This window comes from Entelurus aequoreus, linkage group LG26, assembly GCF_033978785.1.
Source record: "Entelurus aequoreus isolate RoL-2023_Sb linkage group LG26, RoL_Eaeq_v1.1, whole genome shotgun sequence".
In the NCBI taxonomy this organism is placed as follows: domain Eukaryota; kingdom Metazoa; phylum Chordata; class Actinopteri; order Syngnathiformes; family Syngnathidae; genus Entelurus; species Entelurus aequoreus.
The window spans coordinates 15,624,053-15,650,042 of record NC_084756.1 but is presented as its reverse complement, the minus strand read 5'-3'; the positions used below and the strand labels follow the sequence as shown (position 1 = coordinate 15,650,042).

Sequence of the window (25,990 nt, the reverse complement as noted above, 5' to 3'; positions counted from 1 at the left end):
TGAGAATTTTTAACTGTGTAGTTACATGTACATGGTTTAATAGTATTGTTGGTCTTCTGTCGATCCTTCGAGTCAGGGGTTTATTTATTTTGTTTCTATCTTCATTTGAGAACGATGCTATCACGTTAGCTCAGTAGCTAAGTGTGTCACCGATGTATTGTCTTGGAGATAAAAGTCACTTTAAATGTCCATTTCGCGTGCTCGACTCTCATTTTCAAGAGGATATAGTATCCGAGGTGGTTTAAAATACAAATCCGTGATCCACAATAGAAAAAGGAGAGAGTACATAGTTCTGTGAGGTCCGGTTGCTAAGTTGCTAAATTAGCCTTAGCGTCGTTAGCAACAGCATTTTTAAGCCTTACCAGGCTGAGAATTTTTAACCGTGTAGTTACATGTACATGGTTTAATAGTATTGTTGGTCTTCTGTCTATCCTTCCAGTCAGGGGTTTATTTATTTTGTTTCTATCTTCATTTGAGAACGATGCTATCATGCTAGCTCAGTAACTAAGTGTGTCACCGATGTATTGTCTTGGAGATAAAAGTCACTTTAAATGTCCATTTCGCGTGCTCGACTCTCATTTTCAAGAGGATATAGTATCCGATGTGGTTTAAAATACAAATCCGTGATCCACAATAGAAAAAGGAGAGAGTACATAGTTCTGTGAGGTCCGGTTGCTAAGTTGCTAAATTAGCCTTAGCGTCGTTAGCAACAGCATAGTTAAGCCTTACCAGGCTGAGAATTTGTAACCGTGTAGTTACATGTACATGGTTTAATAGCATTGTTGGTCTTCTGTCTATCCTTCCAGTCAGGGGTTTATTTATTTTGTTTCTATCTTCATTTGAGAACGATGCTATCGTGCTAGCTCAGTAGCTAAGTGTGTCACCGATGTATTGTCTTGGAGATAAAAGTCACTTTAAATGTCCATTTCGCGTGCTCGACTCTCATTTTCAAGAGGATATAGTATCCGAGGTGGTTTAAAATACAAATCCGTGATCCACAATAGAAAAAGGAGAGTGTGGAATCCAATGAGCCAGCATCTACCTAAGTTACGGTCAGAGCGAAAAAAGATACGTCCATCACTGCCTCTCAAGTCCTTCACTGTAACGTTCCTCATCTACGAATCTTTCATCCTCGCTCAAATTAATGGGGTAATCGTCACTTTCTCGGTCCGAATCTCTCTCGCTCCATTGTAAACAATGGGGAATTGTGAGGAATACTAGCTCCTGTGACGTCACACTACTTCCGGTACAGGCAAAGCTTTTTTTTATCAGCGAGCAAAAGTTGCGAACTTTATCGTCGATTTTCTCTACTAAATCCTTTCAGCAAAAATATGGCAATATCGCGAAATGATCAAGTATGACACATAGAATGGATCTGCTATTCCCGTTTAAATTTTCAAAAAAAATTTCACTAGACCTTTAATGTTCAACTGAGAAACTTGTTTTTTTTTTGCAAATAATCATTGACTTAGAATTTAATGGCAGCAACACATAGCAAAAAAGTTGGCACAGGGGCATTTTTACCAGTGTTACATGGCCTTTCCTTTTAACAACACTCAGTAAACGTTTGGGAACTAAGAAGACCAATTTTTGAAACTTTTCAGGTGGAATTCTTTCCCATTCTTGCTTGATGTACAGCTTAAGTTGTTCAACCGTCCGGGGTCTCCGTTGTCATATTTTACGCTTCATAATGCGCCACACATTTTCCATGGGAGACATGTCTGAACTACAGGCAGGCCAGTTTAGTACCCGTTTAATACAAAGCCACGGCGTTGTAACACCTACAGAATGTGGCTTGGCATTGTCTTGCTGAAATAAGACATTGCTTGGATGGCAACATATGTTGCTCCAAAACCTGTATGTACCTTTCAGCATTAATGGTGCCTTCACAGATGTGTAAGTTACCCATGCCTTGGGCACTAATACACCCCCATATCATCACAGATGCTGGCTTTTGAACTTTGTGCCTATAACAGTCCGGATGGTTCTTTTCCTCTTTGGTCCGGAGGACATGACGTCCACGGTTTCCAAAAACAATTTGGAAATGTGGACTTGTCAGACCACAGAACATTCGCTTTGCATAGTAGAGTTTTAACTGGCACTTACAGATGTAGCGAAAAACTGTAGTTAATGACAGTGGTTTTCTGAAGTGTTCCTGAGCCCATGTGGTGATATCCTTTACACACTGTCGGTTTTTGATGCAGTACCGCCTGAAGGATCGAAGGTCACAGGCATTCAATGTTGGTTTTCGGCCTTGCCACTTACGTGCAGTGATTTCTCCAGATTCTCTGAACCTTTTGTTGATATAATGGACGGTAGTTGGTGAAATCCCTAAATTCCTTGCAATAGCTTGTTGAGAAATGTTGTTCTTAAACTGTTCGACAATTTGCTCACGCATTTGTTCACAAAGTGGTGACCCTCGCCCCATCCTTGTTTGTGAATGACTGAACATTTCATGGAAGCTGCTTTTATATCCAATCATGGCACCCACCTGTTCCCAATTAACCTGTTCACCTGTGGGATGTTCCAAAAAAAAGTTTGATGAGCATTCCTCAACTTTCTCAGTCTTTTTGCCACTTGTGCCAGCTTTTTTGAAACATGTTGCAGGCATTAAATTCCAAATGAGCTAATAATTGCAAAAAATAAAGTTTACCAACGTTAAGTATCTTGTCTTTGCAGCGTATTCAATGGAAAATAGGTTGAAAATAATTCACAAATCGTATTCTGTTTTTATTTACGATTTATACAAGATTTATACAAGATGCCAAATTAACTATAATAGGTATGTGGGCTTGTATTAAGCCTCAGGGAGTTGAACGCCCCTGCCTTACATAGTTCCGGGTCACCCTTGGGCAAGGTGTAGCACCCGAATGCCCCCCCCATCAGGGTTACGATACCCCCCATGAACTACACTAAAAGAGGATGCGTTACCCGGCCCGGAGGAAGCCCGGGGCCCTCCTCCGGAGCTAGGCCCGGAGGTAGGGCTCGTCAGCGAGCGCCTGGTGGCCGGGCTTGCCACGGAGCCCGGCCGGGCACAGCCCGAAGAAGCTACGTGGACACGCCATCTTCTCTGCCACGTGGGCCCACCACCCGCGGTCGGAACCAGTGGGGTCGGGTGCGCTGCCAAGTGGATGGCGGTGAAAGTGGAGGCTCCGGACGGACCAATTCGGGGCAGCAGAGGCTGACTTTCGGGACGTGGAACGTCTCTACGCTGGTGGGGAAGGAGCCTGAGCTGGTGCGAGAGGTGGAGCGCTACCGGTTGGATCTGGTGGGGCTTACCTCTACGCATAGCAAGGGCTCTGAAACCACACTCCTGGACAAGGGATGGACCTTGTTCACTTCTGGAGTTGCTCAGGGTGTGAGGGCACAGGCGGGTGTGGGGATACTCACGAGTCCCCGGCTGAGTGCCTGTACGTTGGAGTTCACCCCAGTGGACAAGAGGGTCGCCTCCCTTCGCCTTAGGGTTGGAGGGGGGAAAACTCTGACTGTTGTTTGTGCATACGCACCAAACAGGAGTTCAGAGTATTCAGCCTTCTTGGATACCTTGCATGGGGTCCTGTATGGGGCGCCGGCAGGGGATTCCATAGTCTTGCTGGGGGACTTCAACGCGCACGTGGGCAATGACAGTGATACTTGGACTGGCGTGATTGGGAGGAACGGTCTCCCTGATCTGAACCTGAGTGGTGGATTGTTATTGGACTTCTGTGCTAGTCACGGACTTGCGATAACAAACACCATGTTCAAGCATAAGGATGCTCATAGGTGTACCTGGTACCAGAGCACCCTAGGCCAAAGATCAATGATCGATTTTGTAATCGTATCAGCTGATCTGAGGCCGTATGTTTTGGACACTCGGGTGAAGAGAGGGGCTGAACTGTCAACTGATCACCATCTGGTGGTGAGTTGGGTTAGATGGCGGGGGAAACCTCTGGACAGACCTGGCAAACCCAAGCGTGTAGTGCGGGTGAACTGGGAACGTTTGGAGGAGTCCTCTGTCCGGAAGGACTTCAACTCCCACCTCCGGCGGGACTTCTCTGCCATCCCTGTGGAGGTTGGGGACATTGAACAGGAATGGGCAATGTTCAAAGCCTCTATTGCTAAAGCTGCAGATGCGAGCTGTGGCCAGAAGGTCTTAGGTGCCTCAAGGGGCGGTAACCCTCGAACACCCTGGTGGACAGTGGTGGTCAGGGAAGCCGTCCGACTGAAGAAGGAGTCCTACCGGGGTATGTTATCCCAGGGGACTCCGGAGGCAGTTGCAAGGTACCGGCGGGCCCGAAGGGCAGCGGCCGTGGCTGTGGACGAGGCTAAGCAGAGGGTGTGGGAGCAGTTCGGGGAATCCATGGAGAAGGACTATCGGGCGGCACCAAAGCTGTTCTGGAAGACCATACGGCACCTCAGGAGGGGGAAGCAGGGAACCATCCAAGCTGTGTACGGCAAGGATGGGACTTTGCTGACTTCAAGTGAGGAAGTCGTGGGGCGTTGGAAAGAGCACTTTGAGGAACTCCTGAACCCAAATACATCAGACACACCCTCCCTGATAGGAGCAGGGCCTGAGGATGATGGGGGATCGACGTTGATCTCTCGGAGTGAAGTCACTGAGGTAGTTAGACAACTCCACAGTGGCAAAGCTCCGGGGGTTGACGAGATCCGTCCAGAAATGCTGAAGGCTCTGGGTGTTGATGGGCTGTCTTGGTTGATACGCCTTTTCAACATTGCGTGGAAGTCTGGGACAGTGCCGAGGGAGTGGCAGACTGGGGTGGTGGTTCCCCTTTTCAAAAAGGGGGACCAGAGGGTGTGTGCTAATTACAGGGGTATCACACTACTCAGCCTCCCTGGGAAAGTTTACGCCAAGGTACTGGAAAGGAGGGTCCGGCCGATAGTCGAACCTCAGATTCAAGAGGAGCAATGTGGATTCCGTCCTGGTCGTGGAACAACTGACCAACTCTTTACGCTTGCGGGAATCCTGGAGAGGGCCTGGGAGTATGCCTATCCAGTCTACATGTGTTTTGTGGATTTGGAGAAGGCGTATGACCGCGTCCCTCGGGAGATCTTGTGGGAGGTGCTGAGGGAGTACGGAGTGAGGGGAACCCTGTTGAGGGCCATCCAATCTCTGTACAACCAAAGCGAGAGTTGTGTCCGGGTGCTTGGATGTAAGTCGGATCCGTTTCCAGTGGGGGTTGGTCTCCGCCAGGGCTGCGCTCTGTCACCTATCCTGTTTGTGATTTTCATGGACAGGATTTCTAGGCGGAGTCGTGGCCACGGCGGAGAGGGTATACGTCTCGGGGGGCTAAGGGTTGCGTCACTGCTGTTTGCAGATGATGTGGTCCTGATGGCACCTTCGGTTCGTGACCTTCAGCTCTCACTGGATCGGTTCGCAGCCGAGTGTTCAGCGGCTGGAATGAGGATCAGCATCTCCAAATCTGAGGCCATGGTTCTCAGCAGGAAACCGATGGTTTGTACAGTCCGGGTAGGGGACAGGACTCTGTCCCAGGTGGAGGAGTTTAAGTATCTCGGGGTCTTGTTCACGAGTGAGGGAAAGATGGAGAAGGAAATCAGCCGGAGAATCGGAGCAGCTGGGGCAGTATTGCAGTCTCTCTGCCGCACTGTTGTGACGAAACGGGAGCTGAGCCAGAAGGCAAAGCTCTCGGTCTACCGAGCTATCTACATTCCTACTCTCACCTATGGTCATGAAGTGTGGGTAATGACCGAAAGAATAAGATCGCGGATACAAGCGGCCGAAATGAGTTTCCTCAGAAGGGTGGCTGGCATCTCCCTTAGAGATAGGGTGAGAAGTGCAGTCACCCGAGAGAGACTCGGAGTAGAGCCGCTGCTCCTTCGCTTGGAAAGGAGCCAGCTTAGGTGGTTCGGGCATCTCGTGCGGATGCCTCACGAGCGTCTCCCTAGGGAGGTCCTCGTTGCACGTCCCACTGGGAGGAGGCCCCGCGGCAGACCAAGGACCAGATGGGGGGATTACATCTCCTCTCTGGCCTGGGAACGCTTCGGGATTCCCCAGGAGGAAGTCGCAAATGTTGCTCTGGAGAGGGAAGTCTGGGGGTCTTTGCTGGAGCTGCTGTCCCCGCGACCCGATTCCGGATAAGCGGTTGAAGATGGATGGACAAGATGCCAACTTTACTGGTTTTGTAGTTATTATAGCACATTTAGAGAATAGATATGATTTTCTGTATTTTTGTCAAGCTGCTACACCTCCCCTGAAGTCTTCTGCCGCCTCACATTTGAAAACCTAAGTAACTGAGGCCCTTTAATGTCTTGTTACAGTGATTCAGCAGTTGATTTCCTCACATGCAAATTTACTCACCTTAAGACGGCGTCTGTTGGTGCGGACATACCAGTTGGTGAGCATGTCCACAAACTTAACGAGACGCGGCACCACAGTGTAGAGGCGGTACGCTGCGGCAAAGTGACAGCAATCCGTGTCAGCAACAAAATCGGCAAAGCTGCTGGATGCCTAAACGTAAGGACGTCTTCTTACCGTCCATTTCTGCCTTGACAAACTGGATGAGGGACTGCGTGAAGGACTGGATCCATTTGTCCATGATGTTGTCACTTTGCTTGGCAGTGTTCTCATTGTACAGGAACTGCATATCCTCTTCCTGACAACACACAAACATTGGCACACTTAGAAAGGTATCGCCCAATGGCCACAACATTAGGTACATCTATTGACTCCAAGGATAGGCTCAGTGTTTAATCAATCAATCATCAGTCAAAGTTTATTTATAAAGCCCTAAATCACGAGTGTCTCAAAGGGCTGCACAAGCCACAATGACACCCTCGGCTCAGATCTCACATCTAATACAACACTTGTATTAGATGTTGTGACTAAAGTTGAGGTTTAAAGGTTCTTAACATATTAAAAAGCTGACAAAAGGAAGACACCGTAATCTGCAGGTTTTGCAGGTAACAAAGACTGCACTTACACGTTTGGATCTTTAAATTACCGTATTTTCCGGAGTATAAATCGCTCCGGAGTATAACTCGCACCGGCCGAAAATGCATAACAAAGAAGGAAAAAAACATACGTAAGTCGCACCGGTGTATAAGTCGCATTTTTTGGGGGAAATTTATTTGATAAAACCCAATACCAAGAATAGACATTTGAAAGGCAATTTAAAATAAATAAAGAATAGTGAACAACAGGCTGAATAAGTGTACGTTATATGAGGCATAAATAACCAACTGAGAACATGCCTGGTATGTTAACGTATCATATTATGGTAAGAGTCATTCGAATAACTATAACATATAGAACATGCTATACGTTTACCAAACAATCTGTCACTCCTAATCGCTAAATTCGATGAAATCTTATACGTCTAGTCTCTTACGTGAATGAGCTAAATAATATTTGATATTTTACGGTAATGTGTTAATATTTTCACACATAAGTCGCTCCTGAGTATAAGTCGCATCCCCGGCCAAACTATGAAAAAAACTGCGACTTATAGTCCGAAAAATACGGTACGTCTTTTATGTCGAACTGGTCATGGGCCAACTTGTACCGTATTTTCCGGACCATAGAGCGCACCATATTTTTTTCATATATAAGGCATTATAGGGCGCATTTTCATATAATTATATTTTTTTTCTAAATTGAAAACACTTCCTTGTGGTCTACATAACATGTAATGGTGTTTTTTTGGTCAAAATGTTGCATGGATTATGTTTTACAGATCATCTTCAAGCTGCTTTCTGAGGAAGAAGTGTCAAAAGATGGAGCTAACTGTTTTAATGACATTCACTTTACTTCAATCAATAACGGAGCAGCATCTCCTCAACAACACAGGAAATGTGTCCCGTGAAAAAACGTCCGACCGGAACTCTCTCATAACTAAAGTTCCTTGGGTGAATAATGTATGTCACATAACAAGAAGATAGAGAAAAAGAAGAAGCTTATCGACTACGGTGTCGACACGGACTACAAAGGCGGACGCGCGCAATTTTTAAAGGATTTATGCAGATCCCAAATACAGATCAGCAGGTACCAGGAGGTAGGAAAAGTTGCTTTTGCATAATATTGCGAAACAAAACGTCAGATATGTCTTACCTTATACACACACCACAATAATACTCCTATGTTGAAGCACATCAAGCGGTGTGGCTTCATAGCTTACCAAAGTCGTACCAAAACATTTTCATGGATTTTTGAGCGCCATGTGTAATGTTCTATATTTTCATATAAAATGTTGGTGTTGTTTACTTGAGTCATATTGCCATCATAGTGCAGTTTACACGTATCTCTTATGTTTGACTACCATCTACTGGTCACACTTATCATTTCACCGTGTACCAAAAAAAATTGCTTCGAGGTCGGTAAGTAAAAGCAGAATTCTGTACATTAGGCGCACCGGGTTATAAGGCACACTGTCGAGTTTTGAGGGAAAAAAATTATTTTAAGTGCGCCTTATAGTCCGGAAAATACGGTAATTGGATCTTCAGTGTGAAGATCATACAGCTAGCTTACTAATGCAATATTTTCTCAGAAGATATCTTTCTTTTTTTACTACAGTATTAAAGCCTCAACCAAATGCACACTTCCCACCTAAACAACACCACAGGGACTAATTACTGTGCCTTTTTACAGCATTATTTCACGCTATTAATCAAAGGGAATTAGTGTTCTGTACTGATGAGCAATGGATTTGTTAATATGAAATTGCTACGCCATCAAACATGTCTCAGTCTTTTAAAGAAGGGACGGTTAATAAAAGGAATGACAGAGAAGAAGTGACATTTTGTGGTGTTCATTAAGTGCACCTACTTTCTGTAACCTTTCCACATTCTGCACCAGGAAGCGGTAGGCATTATACCACGGCAGGAAGACATCCTTCAGCACATCTCGAACACCGTCCTCTTTGAAACGCAAGTTCTCCGCCCTCACTACTGGGGAGTTGATAAGGTACAGTCTGCAGAGAAAATAGACATTTAAGTATTGTGTTGATGCATCTGAGCCTCATTTGTCTGTATTAGCTTGACAGGGACTTCCTGTTCCTGTCTAAAAATAGGTTATTAAGGAGATTTAAGAACCATTAACTTACATCAGCAACCTATAATTTCAAACAGGTAAATTCCCAAACAAAATCAAAAAAGTAGAAGTAACAATTTACAAGACAGGAGACAAACACCAGTTTATAAACTACAGACATGTTTCTTTACTTCCACATTTTTCTAAAATCCATCCATCCATCCATCCATTTTCTACCGCTTGTCCCTTTAAGGGTCGTGGGGGGATGCCGTAGCCTGTCCCAGCTGCACCCGGGCGGAAGGCAGGGTACATCATTGAAAAACTATTTGACAAAAAAATGGACGAATTCACGAGTAAAAGTGGACAACCAATACGGTACATAGCTAACATCTCAACATCGATGGCATTAATTGATGTAACGAAGGAAATTGATTGTAAACAGTGTGCAGCTGCAGTGTTTATACACTTACCAAATTAATTTGACACAATTAACTAAAATATCTTGATTAACAGATTAGAACAGTATGGCACTAGAGCAGGCCTGGGCAATTATTTTGACTAGGGGGCCACATTTAAAGAAAAAAATGTGTCTGGGGGCTGGCATATCTTTTTTAAGAACACTAATACAAAACCTCACAATAATGTCTGATGAACGCCTTAAAAAACGGAATGGAATTTTAAATTTTTTTTACTGAATGAGACACCCAGAATGTACATGAAAATAAAGAATGTCGGATTTACCATATTAACTATGAATGATGAGACACTGAATATTGACAACATATGAAGGTCACACCTCCTCTTCATCGACATATTATACAATCAAGCGAAACGCAACAAAAATGCAACAAACACAGCGAAATATGAACGCGAAGGGTAAAAAAACAAAAACACCTACAATTTGGTATATCTGATATATCACTAAGCTTTGTTTTAAAAATCTCCTTCCGCGTCTGTCCCTGACACCCGCATTTCAGGCTGGCCACTCTGGAAACACTGTGGAAACGCACCCCACCCACACTGCTTGGTGCCTCGTCTGAGCTGCTGTGACTTAGATTACCATAGTAACTAATTAGATTACCATAGTAACTAGTATATCATGCAAAAGCACAGATTCCAACCATTGAAATACTTTGTATAGTTCAAGACTTACGATCATTTGAATACATCACTGCACATCATAATGGCAGCTACAGTTTCCATCTTAAAGATCTAAAAAAAATTTTGGGTAATGTCCGGCGGGCCAGATTGAAACACTTAATGGGCTGCATGCGGCCCCCGGGCCTTAATTTGCCCAGATCTGCATCAGACGGTTGGTCTTAAACTGGTTAAGAAGCTACTTAACCAACAGGAAGCAAAATGTAAAGCTCGGCAAGCACATGTCTACAACTCTAAACATACAGTATGTCATGTGTGTGGCAGGAGTACATTAATAGCTACCACAGAGGGGCAAATCACGTTGAGTTTTTATGTTGACATCTTAACAAAACCACCCATCCATTTTCTACCACTTGTCCCTCTCACGGTCACGGTGTGTGCTGGAGCCTGTCCCTCTCACGGCCGCGGTGTGTGCTGGAGCCTATCCCAGCTGCACTTAATGTACCATATATACATATAATCCCAGCACATATTGTGCCTTCATGGTAAAACAGGTAAGATAAAGTACACATTTGTAGGTTATGCAAGCTAAAAAAATTTAAATACGTGCCTAACTTCAGGAAGTTTAACATTCCTAGTGTAAATACACTATGAAAACCCTACAGGACATAATTGAGCTGTATTGATCCGCCAAACACGTTCAAGTTGATTATCAATATGCCTTGAAGCTAAATGTTGCCCCGTGAATATTTACTGTGCAAATGTTCACGGGCCATATTAATGCCTTTAAAAGCAGGGATAGTTTGGTTATGCAATGACAGACAAGCTGAGTTAGAAAAGTCATTTTGTGAAACTGAGCTTTTACGGATTCTAAAGTTGAGGGAGTGCAATTTCTGCGTAACAAGCAACTTTAATGGCAAACGAGTGTTAATTACAAAGCAGACATTGCCATGATGAGGTCAAATCCTTTTTGGCATTTGAAATGAGGACAAGAATATTTAGGGTAGTGTTTTTACCACACAAAATGACTACTGCTTTGTGTGTCTCATTTAAGAATGTACAGTAGTACAGTGTTGAGGAAAAAGCATATATGGTATTGGAAATGTCAGCATTAGAGAGAAACATGCAGTGATATTTATCTTTGAAACTCACTCTTTAGTGTATATGAGCATATGGTGCAACGGTGTGGTGCTTTATTCATTCGGCCATATGGCCGTGGCGCTTCTACTGCTTGGGGCACATGTAAGAATGCGCATGTGAGCATGCGTGTGCTGCTTGCGTGAGGTTGTGAACACAGTATGTACAGTAGGACTACGACAGTTTGGAGCAGTAGCTCTTTTAAAACCGTGCCAGCCAATGACATAAGGTAGGTTCACACACACATACACACAGCTCTGCCACCGGCACGCAGGCTTTCATGCTTCAGAAATGCACAATCACACTGGCTCACACTCAGACGCAGAGCTGACCTGAGGGCATCGGCACCATAGCTCTGCACTATGAGGCCCGGGTCCGGGTAGTTCTTCTTGCGCTTGCTCATCTTCTGTCCATCGCTGCAAGGGGGTAAGACAAAGGCATTAATGCACATACACACACACACGCATGCATGCATGAGTATGCATCTTAAGTACACGTGCACTTGGTATTCAAATTAGCCAAGCCTTCCAGGTCAGCAGGCCTGTGAGTGCTGTGCTGCGTTTTAGGGCCGAAGGCTGAAGAAGAGGAGAAGCTCTACCGAGGAGCAACTCTGAGGGCTAAACTGTACCAGCACAAATACCGCCATTATCTTACGCAGGCATATGACAAGTACAAGAATATAACAAAGTTTGCATGAACACAGAAGGGGAAAGCCTTTTCAACAAGCCTGAATACTGACCTGGCCAGCACCAAGCCGTTAACGATGACATTCTTGAAGGGTGGTTTGCCAAATAGGGCTGTAGAGAGCACCAGTAGGGTGTAGAACCTGCAGAGAAACACAAAAGGCATCTGAAAGTGTAGCGACATAATTGACATATTGAGCTGGTGAGCTGCTGCATCGCCTTTAAACTGGTGAAAGTTGATTCTAGATTATAAATCTTGCCTTTCACCTGGACAGTAGAAGGATTTGGCCATAAATCAAGAAGTTGGTCAACTTTGACAATCAACTCGGAGATGGCAAGAACAACAAGAAAAAATGCTTGTTTGCAGCCACCTTTTTTTTTTTTTTTTTTTTTTTGCAGAGGATTATGATTTATTGTTCATTTAAATATCAAGATATGAACTTCTTAGGGCTGGACAATTATTTGAATTTGAATTTCGATTATGGCTTCTTACTATTATGAAATCAATAATCGGAAAAAAAAGGAGTTATGGTGCGCGCAATTCGCATGCAATTTCCGAAGCTTGTGAGGAGCGATTGAGTGAAAAAGCATGTTTATGAGAAGTTTGGGATCTCCACATGGTTACTACTTTTTATTTGACACAGCGCTAGAATACCTAATCAATAATCACGAAACTCAACAAAAAAGTAAGTCATAGGATTTCGCGTTCACATTACCGCAGGTGGAGTCACATAATTGGCCAATAAAACAGAATCCCCTGTTAAAGGTATAATAATATTGGGGAAATTGACATAAATATGAGTAAAATGTTGTCATTAAGAGTAGAAGAAACTGAACCGCACCGTCCTGAACTAAACAATGTCAAGCAGGCCACTTAAAACAGCATCTAAACTACATAGCTAAAGTTAACAAGAACAATCATACACCCACAACAAATCCCATCTGCTTGTGTTGTTGTGAACGACATCATCGATGTAACATTAATGTACAAACAATGGTTGCAACTTGAGAGGAGCTCTATCTCTTTTTTTTTCTTTTTTAACAGCCTCAAGTGAGTCGCCTCTTTACTCAGCAAGTTGAGAACAGCAGCACAGCCCACTTCCCCCCTTCACAATTATGCGGTCTGACTGCATCAAAATAAAGTTTTCAAAAATCACAAGCATGATGTACTTAAAGCAATTAGGCTCAATCCCAATACAATTATTTGGGTGCAATAGGAAACATATGTTTAATCATAAGTTTTATCATAAATGTTCTGTTAAAATGAAGCCAATAATTAATTTGTTTAAGGTCCCCTTTATTTTGAAAAGTATCAACAAGTATTGAAATACATAACGATATACATTTTGGTACCAACATATTGTCGGTACAACTCTAGGTGGGACAAATGTGCAAACATAACTATGTAGTCGCTTATGTGCCCGAACATAAACTATGCAGTGACGTAGCAAGTGGTGTCCAAATTCCTACGGAAGATTACAAAGCCCCGCCCCTTTTTACTTCATTTGGAGGGTTTAGTGGTAGTGGGTGAGGGCTATTGGTAGTGAGTGAGGGCTAATGGTAGTGAGTGAGGTGGTGTATTGGGATTGAGAGTTATTGATACATTTACACAATGAAATTGTCCAAAGAGGAGCTCGAGCTCTCTCTCTTTATTTTTTTTATTTTATTTTTTTTAACAGCCTCAAGTGAGTCGCCTCTTTACTCGGCAAGTTGAGAACAGCAGAACAGCCCACTTCCCCCTTCCCAATAATAGCATGTAAATGTGAAGAGTTTTGCATTTAATTAACAAACATTTTATTAAATTTCATTTTACACAAAAAACACACTCTATGGTGCTAAAATAAATCTAAAAGGTAAAAAACTGAATTAAAAACAACTATATCGGAAAAAGTTAATTTTATTGTTTTTTATATTGCTTTGTTATTTACATTTGTTATCATTGCTATTATTATGTTACATGATGTGGTTTTATTTGTTGCTAATTGACATCCTTTTTTTTTTTAAACAGTATTTAAAGTTAAGTTTTGGTGGTACAATAAATACTCATGTTTTCAAATAATAATCGTGTAATCAATCGTGATTATAATATTGATAAAAATAATTGTGATTATTGTTTTTACCATGATCGTTCAGCCTTAGAACAGCCCATCAGTTTGCACTTTAACAGACATTGTACAGTAAGTGATTGTTTTATTATGTTCGTAGTTTGTATTTCTTGTTTAGCACTTAGCAATACTGCTGCAATATGCTTAGTGTTTCGCTACAGCCGGATCTGTTTAGCACACAGCTTCTAAAACTTGTAGCTTATCCTCCTTATATTCAGGCTCAAAAATATAAGGTTCTGGACCTTAATTTGTCCCAAAGTAATCTTTGTTGTCTCTAATGCAGTGGTTCTTAACCTTGTTGGAGGTACCGAACCCCACCAGTTTCATATGCGCAATCACCGAACCCTTCTTTAGTGAAACTTTTTTTTTTTTTTTTTTTTTTTTTTCAAATTCAAGACAAAGTTATATGTTTTTGGTAACACTTTAGTATAGGGAACATATTCTAAGTAACAAAGACTTAATTTAGAGTTATTTGGACACTAGGGGAACATATTCTAAGTAATAAAGACTTAATTTAGAGTTATTTGGTCAGGGTTAGGGTTAGAGGGTTAGGGTTATAATAAGGCCATGCCGAATAAGGCATTAATAAGTACTTAATAATGACTAGTTAAGAGCCAATATGTTACTAATTTGCATGTTAATAAGCAACTAATTAATGGTGAAAATGTTCCCCATACTAAAGTGTTACCATGTTTTTCCACTGGTGCATAAAATGAACCGTGCATGAACATCACCTTGTTCAAACAACAAAACCAAAACAGTGGATAAACTCACAACAAACTACACACCTGCAAACCAGTCAGCTGTTGCCGTATCAGTAATACGCCGATGGGGTGTGTTTTGACCTCCGCCGAACCCCTGAGGCCAACTCACCGAACCCCTAGGGTTTGATCGAACCCAGGTTAAGAACCACTGCTCTAATGGGTTTATGCTAAAAATTAAATGTATTTGTGCTTGTGCAATGACAATAAAGTTTATTCTTTACTTCCATTAAGTAAAGGGGGGGGCAGGGGGGGGGGGGTGGGGGTGGGGGGGATTTTGCCTATCGATCACAATCATCATGAAGGACGTGACAGATGTTTTTTTTTAATGCATTCTAACTCGTAAAAAAATGGTGAGAATACGTCCTTATCCTTCTACTATCCAGGTGAGATGCATGAGGTACTCAACTGCAACATGTGTCCAGCCGCTGTTTGGAGTAAGGTGTCTATTTTAGAGCTTAATGATTGCTTGACTTTGTATTACGACAGTAATAGAACATGTAACTACCTTGTATGAACAGTTTTTCCTTGCGTGTCCTTTTAGTCCTGCTTCCTATCAATAATGCACTGAAGTTTCCGCATCATCACATATTCAAGACGCACCTGCCTGAACAGTGACACTGAAGTCACAGTTTGCACTTGTGGCACGGCCAGAAGACCATACAGATGTGCATTTTTATCAGTCCTACATTTTAGTCATTAAGTTTCTTGTCTTTTTTTCATGGGTTGGTTGTGTGCTACTTGAAAAAGGTTATGGTGTCCATTCATCATCTACCCTCTCTTCCATCTTACCATCCTCTGGTCTGGTCAATGCCCTCAGCGATGAAATCTGCAGGAAAGGAGTCCTCAAACTCCCTCCTGTTTTCAAAGGGATAGTGGACCTGGGCGTAGGGCATGCTGCCACTCTCGAACCAGCAGTCGAACACCTCGGTGATCCTACGTAGGACACCTTTGCCACAGCGCGAGGGAATGGTCAGGTGGTCGATGCTGGAGGGAGGGGTGCATGAGACATGACATTAAAATTTAGGGCAAAAAGACTAGAATACATTTAGTGGCTTCTCTAACACATTTCTGTCAAATGTGAAGTACATTACCGTATTTTTTGGACTGTTAGGCGCACTTAAAATCCTTTCAAATCCTCAAAAATCGACAGTGTGCCTTATAACTCGGTGCGCCTAATGTACGGAATAATTCTGGTAGTGCTTACCAACCTCGAAGCAATTTTATTTGGTACATGGTGTAATGATAAGTGTGACCAGTAGATGGCAGTCACACATAAGAGATACGTGTAGACTGCAATATGACGCCAGTAAACAACACCAAAACTTTTAATGTTCCATTGAAAATAAAGAACATTACTATACACGGCACTCAAAAATCTGTCAAAAATGTTGTAGTATGACTTTGAAGCCACACCCGCTTGATGGATTGTCGGCCCATTACGGCTACCGTAGTCAGAGATACAAGTATTACTATGGTGTGTGCATATAGACCCATTAGCAGACATATTATCTGGCGCTTTGTTTCACAATATAATGCAATATTTCTTACCTTCTGGTACCTGCTGATGTGTATTTGAGACCTGAATAAGTCCTGAAAATTTGCGCAAGTCCGCCATTGTAGTGCGTGCCGATGCCGTAGTCATAAGCTTCTTCTTTTTCCACTACCTTCTTGTTATGGGACATTCACCCTCTGCTGTTGCCATTTCTAATATAAAGTAGCGTAAAGTTCTAACTTATATCTCGCAATGGAAGCGCTAAAAACTACTACTAAAGCTGACCAACAAGCCGGATTGTAGTCAGCTGGAGGCGTGTCTTAATGAAATTAAACAATGGATGTCTGCTAACTTTTTGCAACTCAACGCCAAGAAAACGGAAATGCTGATTATCGGTCCTGCTAGACACCGACATTTATTTAATAATACCACCTTAACATTTGACAACCAAAAATTACACAAGGCGACTCGGTAAAGAATCTGGGTATTATCTTCGACCAAACTCTCTCGTTTGAGTCACACATTAAGAGTGTTACTAAAACGGCCTTCTTTCATCTCCGTAATATCGCTAAAATTTGTACCATTTTGTCCACTAGCCACGCTGAGATCATTATTCATGCGTTCGTTAAGTCTCGTCTCGATTACTGTAACGTTTTATTTTCTGGTCTCCCTATGTCTAGCATTAAAAGATTACAGTTGGTACAAAATGCGGCTGCTAGACTTTTGACAAGAACAAGAAAGTTTGATCATATTACGCCTATACTGGCTCACATGCACTGGCTTCCTGTGCACTTAAGATGTGACTTTAAGGTTTTACTTCTTACGTATAAAATACTACACGGTCTAGCTCCATCCTATCTTGCTGATTGTATTGTACCATATGTCCCGACAAGAAATCTGCGTTCAAAGGACTCCGGCTTATTAGTGATTCCCAGAGCCCAAAAAAAGTCTGTGGGCTACAGAGCGTTTTCTATTCGGGCTCCAGTACTATGGAATGCCCTCCCGGTAACAGTTAGAGATGCTACCTCAGTAGAAGCATTTAAGTCCCATCTAAAAACTCATTTGTATACTCTAGCCCGGGGGTCGGCAACCCGCGGCTCTAGAGCCGCATGCGGCTCTTTAGCGCCGCCCTAGTGGCTCTCTGGAGATTTTTCAAAAATGTATGAAGAATGGAAAAAGATGAGGGGAAAAAAAATCTATTTTTTTGTTTTAGTATGGTTTCTGTATGAGGACAAACATGACACAAACCTCCCTAATTGTTGTAAAGCACACTGTTTATATTAAACATGCTTCACTGATTCGAGTATTTGGCGAGCGCCGTTTTGTCCTACTTATTTTGGCGGTCCTTGAACTCACCGTATAGTTTGTTTGCATGTATAACTTTCTCCGACTTTCTAGGACGTGTTTTATGCCACTTTTTCTGTCTCATTTTGTCCACCACACTTTTAACGTTGTGCGTGAGTGCACAAAGGTGAGTTTTGTTGATGTTATTGACTTGTGTGGAGTGCTAATCAGACATATTTGGTCACTGCATGACTGCAAGCTAATCGATGCTAACATGCTATTTAGGCTAGCTATATGTACACATTGCAGCATTATGCCTCATTTGTAGGTATATTTGAGGTCATTTAGTTTCCTTTAAGTCATCTTAATTCAATTTATATCTCATGACACACTATCTGTATGTAATATGGCTTCTAATTTGTTGCGGCTCCAGACAGATTTGTTTTTGTATTTTTGGTCCAATATGGCTCTTTCAACATTTTGGGTTGCCGACCCCTGCTCTAGCCTTTAAAAAGATCCCCTTTTTAGACCAGTTGATCTGCCGTTTCTTTTCATTTCTCTTCTGTCCCCTTCTCGCTTGTGGAGGGGGGGGCACAGGTCCGGTGGAAATGGATGAAGTGCTGATTGTCCAGAGTCGGGACCCGGGGTGGACCGCTCGCCTGTGCATTGGTTGGGGACATCTCTGCGCTGCTGACCCGTCTCCGCTCGGGATGGTTTCCTGCTGGCCCCACTATGGACTGGACTCTCACTATTATGTTAGATCCACTATGGACTGGACTTTCACTATGTTAGATCCACTATTGACTGGACTTTCACATTATTATGTCAGACCCACTCAACATCAATTGCTTTCGGTCCTTTCCAAGGTTTCTCATAGTCATTCACACCGACGTCCCACTGGGGTGAGTTTTCCTTGCCCTTATGTGGGCTTTGTACCGCGGATGTCGTTGTGGCTTGTGCAGCCCTTTGAGCTACTTGTGATTTAGGGCTGTATAAATAAACATTGATTGATTGAACTACCAGTGTAGTGGGTTAACATTAATCACCCAAGGAACTTTAATTATTAGAGAGTTCCGGTTGGACGGTTTTTCACGGGACACATTTCCGGCGTTGTTGTTGCACTAGTGAGCCACGAATGAGGAGATGCTGCTCAGTTGTTGATTTAAATAAAGTCTGAATGTCATTAAAACAGTTAGCGCCATCTTTTGACACTTCTTCCACTCCCGTCCTTGCACGCTACACCGCTACAACAAAGATGACGGGGAGAAGACGCTGTCGAAGTTGAGCCACGTAAATAAGACCGTCCACAAAACGGCGCATCCTGAAGCAACTGTCAGAAAGCTACTTGAAGATGGTCTGTAAAACATCATATATGCAACATTTTGACCAAAGAACCACCATTACATGTTATGTAGACCACAAGGAAGTGTTTTCCATTTAGAAAAAAATCATGATATGACCCCTTTAATGCGCCTTAGAATCCGGTGCGCCTTTAGTATGAAAAAAGACCTGACTAGACCCACTCATCGGCAGTGCGCCTTATAATCCGGTGCGCCCTATGGTCCAGAAAATACGGTACAGACCTGACTTACGACTCACCTCTCCCGATGCAAATCAGTTACCAGTACGCCGGTCAGCTCCTCCAGTTCGGCAATGGAGCCGACACACACCATCTGATGAAAGAATGAAATAGAAGGAATACTGAAAAAGGCTGCAAAACAAAACTGCATGATCGTTATAACACAATTAAATTATAATACAATACAATAAAACATAATACAATAATAAATAATTAGACAAGGAATGTTTATTTATCTTGAGCTGTGATGTTGATAGGATTTCAACGTAGTGAGTGCCTGGCACCACTAGTAGTGATTTGAGTGGGTCCCTGGAAAATTCAAAAGGTTCCCAATTAAAATTATTTATTTTCATTTCTTATATTTGTAAGTGTTAAACTCCTTTGATGGTGGTACGGTATGACATGGTTATAATGAACTTATATAATATTTTCAAAATGTATCTGAAATTAAACAAATAGGACTCTTCTTTCTTACTCGAAAAAAAACAGGATCTTGTATATAAAAAATGGTGACTGCACCTCCAAGTATTTTTTTAAATTTTAGCACGTACCCTAAACATTATTATATTTGATATATTGTAGCAGAAGTTTTTGTCGATAAACAATATTATTGTCAATAAACAATATTGTCAGCATTATTTCGAGACCAAATGAAGCACTAACGCAATCACAGTATATAATAATAACAATAATAATAATGCAAGTATTACTTTCAATAAACTTTGATTTCTTTTTAGTTTTTTTACCATTGTAATTGAAAGGTCAAGAACTTTGCAATGCTCCTCACTAGTGAGTCGCGACGAAAAAAGGCTCTGTCCGTGCACCCTGGGTTGCCAGATGTCGCGAGAGAAACGAGCAACCAGCGCCATGAAAACAAGCCTAAGAGGCCCGACAGGCAACCCACCATAATGTAAAAAATATATACCCGTATACCTTTATTGTTGTACTATGCCTACGCGACAGTAAAATTACAAGTACAGTTAACATAAAACATAGGAAAAATGTGACATTTTTACACAGTGTAATGCATGATTTTTACCTAAGTGGCTATTTTTAGCTCATTAACTTGTCTCTTTTGGGACTATATGACACATTTCCTGTTAGCCCAGTGCTTCGCAATTATTTTCTGTAAGCTCCTCCTAAAAAAAGAAGAAAGTGTTTTGCCCCCCCGATCCCAATTGTCTATAAATAGTAACATTTGTCTATGAAATGGTTATTGAGAAGATTTAGAAAATATTTAAAGTGCCTATAATAAAAAAATACATCCTCATTTAACCTATAAAATAAATACTGATTTAACCTATAAAGATTTTTTTGAACAAACTTGAACCATTTGATACTTAAAAATAAAATTCAATAAACACAATAAAAGGTGTCAGCAACATTATCTCAGGAGCACAATACATAAAACACGTTAACCAACAAAACAAAAATTTAATAAAACTGACTGATTGTTTTATTTATTTTTTTATCAATTTGAAGAAGTTAGGATTAATGGCTACAATGAGTAATTTTTGTAGTGCAGAGCTTTTCGAAACAGGGTTTGAAGTATGATACGGATAAAGCATGTAACTCGGGGTCCCCTGGCATCGCACCACAACCCCCACTTTTTGAGAGGAACTGTGTTAGCCTAATCCCACATATTTGTGCACAGACATGTTCTATTTTTTTATTCTACTTGTATCTATATACATTGTATTATTTTTGATATTGTTAGTAACTTAAACTGTTTTGTGTGGGATTATTTATAGTACATTGTGCATTGTTTTATTGTACCAAAGTTTTTTAAGATGAGGGACGTTTCAAAATAGTGATATCACTGTCAAATATGCCAATATTGCACCACTTTTGGAATATTTACAATAAATGACAAGCCAAACTAATGTCAGAATAATTCCCACCACTTGACCATATATTGGTAGGATAGAGTACATCTGAAATATTATGATCCAATCTAACAGTTTTTTTCTAAATAACTATATATATGGCTTTTTTCAAAGAGCCATAAACCCATCTACGCAAACTACGACTCACTAGGTTTGCGAACGACTGGGGAAAAAAATGCACAAAGTCATTGAGACTAAGCAGACTTGGCAACACAATGCATTAGTGGTCCCACGTCCGCCCACCAGCACAAAGACTGTGGATGTACAAACCCCAAAACCAGTGAAGTTGGTACGTTGTGTAAATCGTAAATAAAAACAAAATACAATGATTTGCAAATCCTTTTCAACCTATACTCAATTGAATAGACTGCAAAGACAAAATACTTAACGTTCGAACTGGAAAACGTTATTTTTTGCAAATATTAGCTCATTTGGAATTCAATGCCTGCAATTTCTTACAACAAATTTGGCACAAGTGGCAAAAAAGACTGAGAAAGTTGAGGAATGCTCATCAAACACTTATTTGGAACATCCCACAGGTGGACAGGCTAATTGGGAACAGGTGGGTGCCATGATTGGGGGATAAAAGCAGCTTCCATGAAATGCTCAGTCATTCACAAACAAGGACGTCACCACATGGGCTCAGGAACACTTCAGAAAACCACTGTCAGTAACTACAGGTCGTCGCTACATCTGTAAGTGCAAGTTAAAACTCTACCATGCAAAGCGAAAGCAATTTATCAACAACACCCAGAAACGTCGCCGGCTTCGCTGGGCCCGAGCTCATCTAAGATGTACTGATGCAAAGTGGAAAAATGTTCTGTGCTCTGACTAGTCCACATTTCAAATTGTTTTTGGAAACTGTGGACGTTGTGTCCTCCGGACCAAAGAGGAAAAGAACCATCTGGATTGTTATAGGCGCAAAGTTCAAAAAGCCAGCATCTGTGATGGTATGGGGGTGTATTAGTGCCCAAAGCATGGGTAACTTACACATCTGTGAAGGCCCCATTAATGCTGAAAGTTTTGGAGCAACAAATGTTGCCATCCAAGCAACATTATCATGGACGCCCCTGCTTATTTCAGCAAGACAATGCCAAGCCACGTGTTACAACGTGGCTCCATAGTAAAAGAGTGCGAGTACTAGACTGGCCTGCCTGTAGTCCAGACCTGTCTCCCATTGAAAATGTGTGGCGCATTATGAAGCCTAAATTACCACAATGGAGACCCCGGACTGTTGAACATGCCTAAAGTCACTTAAATAAGCAAACTTGGCAACACAATGCATTTGGAGTGGGTAAATTAGCAGTTCCACCTTTGCCCACCAGGACAAAGACTGGATGTACAAGAGGATTCACTCCGTTCATTTCATTCTGCTATTAAATATGTTTGAAAGCAAGAGGCGAAGAAAAACAAACACACACAAAGACTATGGCAATTTATCGATGGCGGCAACGTTTTTTTGTTCCAATGTTTACACAATTTGTCCACAATGTATTGTTTTTCAAGAGAAAAATGAGGCGTGTCCGTGGGACGGGTGGAGAGTGACTTTCCTGCGTCCTTTCAGATTTTGATGCGTCAGGAACGCAGGATGCTTGCGGTGCAACATCACTGGCCTTAGGCATTAAAAAGAACAGGCCTTATTTGCAAACAGTGATAATTGGATTTTCAAAATTAAAAAAGTCATTTTTTTAAAACTTGAATAATAATTATTTGGAATGCATGTAAAAGTGGAAAGTAAGAAGCTCTTTAGTTAGAACACAGGTGTCAAACTCCAGGCCCGGGGGCCAGCTCTGGCCCGCAACATCATTTTATCCGGCCCGCAAACACCTGGAAATGATATGTGTCAATAAAGTACTTAATATTTTCTCACTAAATGTAATTTATTATTTTCATTTTGACAGAAAAACTATGTACTGCTTGAAATTGCATACCTTTTAAACTTTAATAGTATCCAATATTGCAACAAATATTACAGTATAATATCACTTTCCAAACATGTTTTTGTCTAAATAAAAATACTTAACTTTACAGCAAACTACCCATCAAATTAATAAAAATGAATATCAATTTTACGATGTTCTTTACAGCATATTAGTGTACATTGAAAAAAACTACTACTGTTTTTTGCGTTAAAATTCTTTTGACTAAGCTGCCAGTTTTTGACTGTAAAATATACGGTTGTTTTTAACGGTGTATCACTGTATACAATCAGGGGTGTCAAACGTACGGCCAGAGGGCAGGATCAGGCCTGCGAACAGGTTTTATGCGGCCCGCGGGATGAGTTTGCTGTGTATAAAAATTTACCTGAAATATTTGAATGAAAGAAACATCTGTTCTAAATGTGTCCACTGGATGTAGATTTGTAGATTATGCTACATATGTCCAAAATAAACCACATGATGTTAGTACATCAGTAAAGGAAAATATTCAAATTAATTAAATTATATGCTGTAATTTGATGGAGATAATTTTTTTTTATCTTGATAGATTGAAAATTAACACCAATGAGTTGACTGATGAACATTATCACAATTTATTCAGAAAATATAAATAACGACAAATAAAGAGAGTACTATTAACCGCAACATGTAAGTATAAAAAAAAAAAAACAATATTAAACATTTTGCACAATTTCATAATGTGCTTGTTCTATTTTTAAACAAAGAAAACAATCTGAAGTTGTCTTTATTTTTAAGTTATCGTGCCGGGACTTTACCGGCCTACTTGGGAGTAGATTTTTCTCCATGTGGCCCCCGATCTAAAATGAGTTTGACACCCCTGCTGTAAATGGAAAGACGGTACATTTGTTGTTACGGTAGAAAAACTGGCCGCTAAATTGCCAAAATAAAAAAAAGAACTTACACTGTTTTTTTCCATTCACAATATAATGTTGTAAAAACCAATGTAAATTTAACACAAAAATTCTGGCAACTAAGCTGCCAGCTTTTTCCGTAAACCCCCCCCCCCCCCACACGAAAAACAGAAGGTACTGTTTTTCCATTTACCGTAAAATGTTGTAAAAAACAAAACAAAATATTTTACATTAAAATTTTGTAAATGTAAAATTTTTACTGTAAAATCTATAGTCTACTTAAAACAATATATATAATTAATAATAAATTACAGAGGCAAATTCATACATTATTCACTGTTACAAGCGGCCCTCTGATGGCAGCCATAACTGCCATGTGGCCCTCAATGAAAACCAGTTTGACATCCCTGTGTTAGAGCATCTGCAGCATGTCCCTAAACAGACTTCTAACCAGGCCCATGTTAAAACACCTTCAGAGTGACTTTAAAAAGTAAGGTAAAGTGTTTAATCAGCTCTCCGAAGAGAGCCGACCTATGGATTCTGCTCTAGTTTTGGCAGCACAAGGTAACATGGCCCAGATAGACACGGCTAAACCTTATCTGACACTAAGAGGCCACAGGAAGAGGAACATACAGACTGCTCTCACCGGACCTGAGAGTAACACATATTGAGGTAATAGAATTAAGAAAATCACTTTTTGGGCTGCGTGTGTGAGATTTTGCTGGTGTGAGCAAAGGAGGCACCAGGGAGCAGCAGTGTTCTGGAAACAGCCACAATTCTATTTCCAGCAAGCAGGTCGTGAGCTGCCACTCTTTCAGCTGAGGGAACAGCTCTTCTTTTTTTCTCAAAACCTCAAACAACCTAATTCTGACAGCTCTGTCCTGTCCAGTGCATTTGATATGTCAACTGGATTTGACTACGACCATCCACATAAAACACATTTCTCTCATACTGTCCTCACTACTACTGTAAACGTTCTCTCATCCATTATCAACATCCTATAGTTTCAAGATGGGTGGTCTACAAAAGCAAGTAACCGCAATGGTCACCAATAAGTGCAGAGTCAAAAACAGTCATAAACAACTTTGGCTGTAGGCAACCTCCTGATGTAGTTGTTTTACTGCCTGCACAAGATGGCAGTAGCATATAGTATCTTGTGTGATCAGCTCTGGTTGGGCTACTCTGCATATGCGTTTTAAACTTGTACTGTTTACAATGAGCTCATCAATGCTATTAATGCTGGCTAAGCAGTTTATTCATGACCCATTATAACAAACGTATCAAATCAAGGCACAAGGGCCAGATCTGGGCCACCACATCATTTAATATGGCCCGCGAAAGCCTGGCATCAATATGTGTCAATGAAGTACTTGATCTAAAAATATTTGTTCTTTCCATTTTAACAGAAAAAAATACATGTACTGCATGCAATTGCAGATATTTTCAACTTGAATACTATATAAAAATACATCCATCCATCCATTTTCTACCGCTTATCCCTAATAATACAACACAATAATTATCATACAAACCCCAAAACCAGTGAAGTCGGCATGTTGTGTAAATCGTAAATAAAAACAAAATACAATGATTTGCAAATCCTTTTCAACCTATATTCAATTGAATAGACTGCAAAGACAAGATACTTAACGTTCGAACAGGAAAACTTTGTTTTTTTTTGGCCAATATTAGCTCATTTGGAATTTGATGCCTGCAACATGTTTCAAAAAAGCTGGCACAAGTGGCAAAAAAGACTGAGAAAGTTGAGGAATGCTCATCAAACACTTATTTGGAACATCCCACAAGTGAACAGGCTAACTGGGAACAGGTGGGTGCCATGATTGGGTATAAAAGCAGCTTCCAGAAATGCTCAGTCATTCAAAAACAAGGATTGGGTGAGGTTCACCACTTTATGAACAAATGTGTGAGCAAATTGTCGAACAGTTAAAGAACAACATTTCTCAATGAGCTACTACAAAGAATTTAGGGATTTCACTATCTACTGTCCGCAATATAATCAAAAGGTTCAGAGAATCTGGAGAAATCACTGCACGTAAGCGTTGATATTACGGACTGCATCAAAAAGCGACATCAGTGTGTAAAGGATATCACCACATGGGCTCAGGAACACTTTAGAAAACCACTGTCAGTAACTAAAGTTGGTCAC

The 25,990-nt window shown here is 41.3% G+C and overlaps 1 protein-coding gene across 1 annotated transcript in view; it reads right to left on the bottom strand.

The window, feature by feature from the left end:
* The window catches only part of LOC133643563 (isoleucine--tRNA ligase, cytoplasmic-like), a 144,789-nt gene that overhangs the window by 49,618 nt on the left and 69,181 nt on the right, over window positions 1-25,990 (bottom strand). The window contains exons 15-21 of the mRNA XM_062038213.1: window positions 19,146-19,219; window positions 15,560-15,754; window positions 11,958-12,044; window positions 11,551-11,634; window positions 8,780-8,924; window positions 6,491-6,611; window positions 6,317-6,408 (exon numbers count right to left, since the gene is read on the bottom strand). Of these exons, the coding sequence (XP_061894197.1) occupies window positions 6,317-6,408; window positions 6,491-6,611; window positions 8,780-8,924; window positions 11,551-11,634; window positions 11,958-12,044; window positions 15,560-15,754; window positions 19,146-19,219 (798 nt within the window). The remainder of the gene's footprint in view (window positions 1-6,316; window positions 6,409-6,490; window positions 6,612-8,779; window positions 8,925-11,550; window positions 11,635-11,957; window positions 12,045-15,559; window positions 15,755-19,145; window positions 19,220-25,990) is intronic.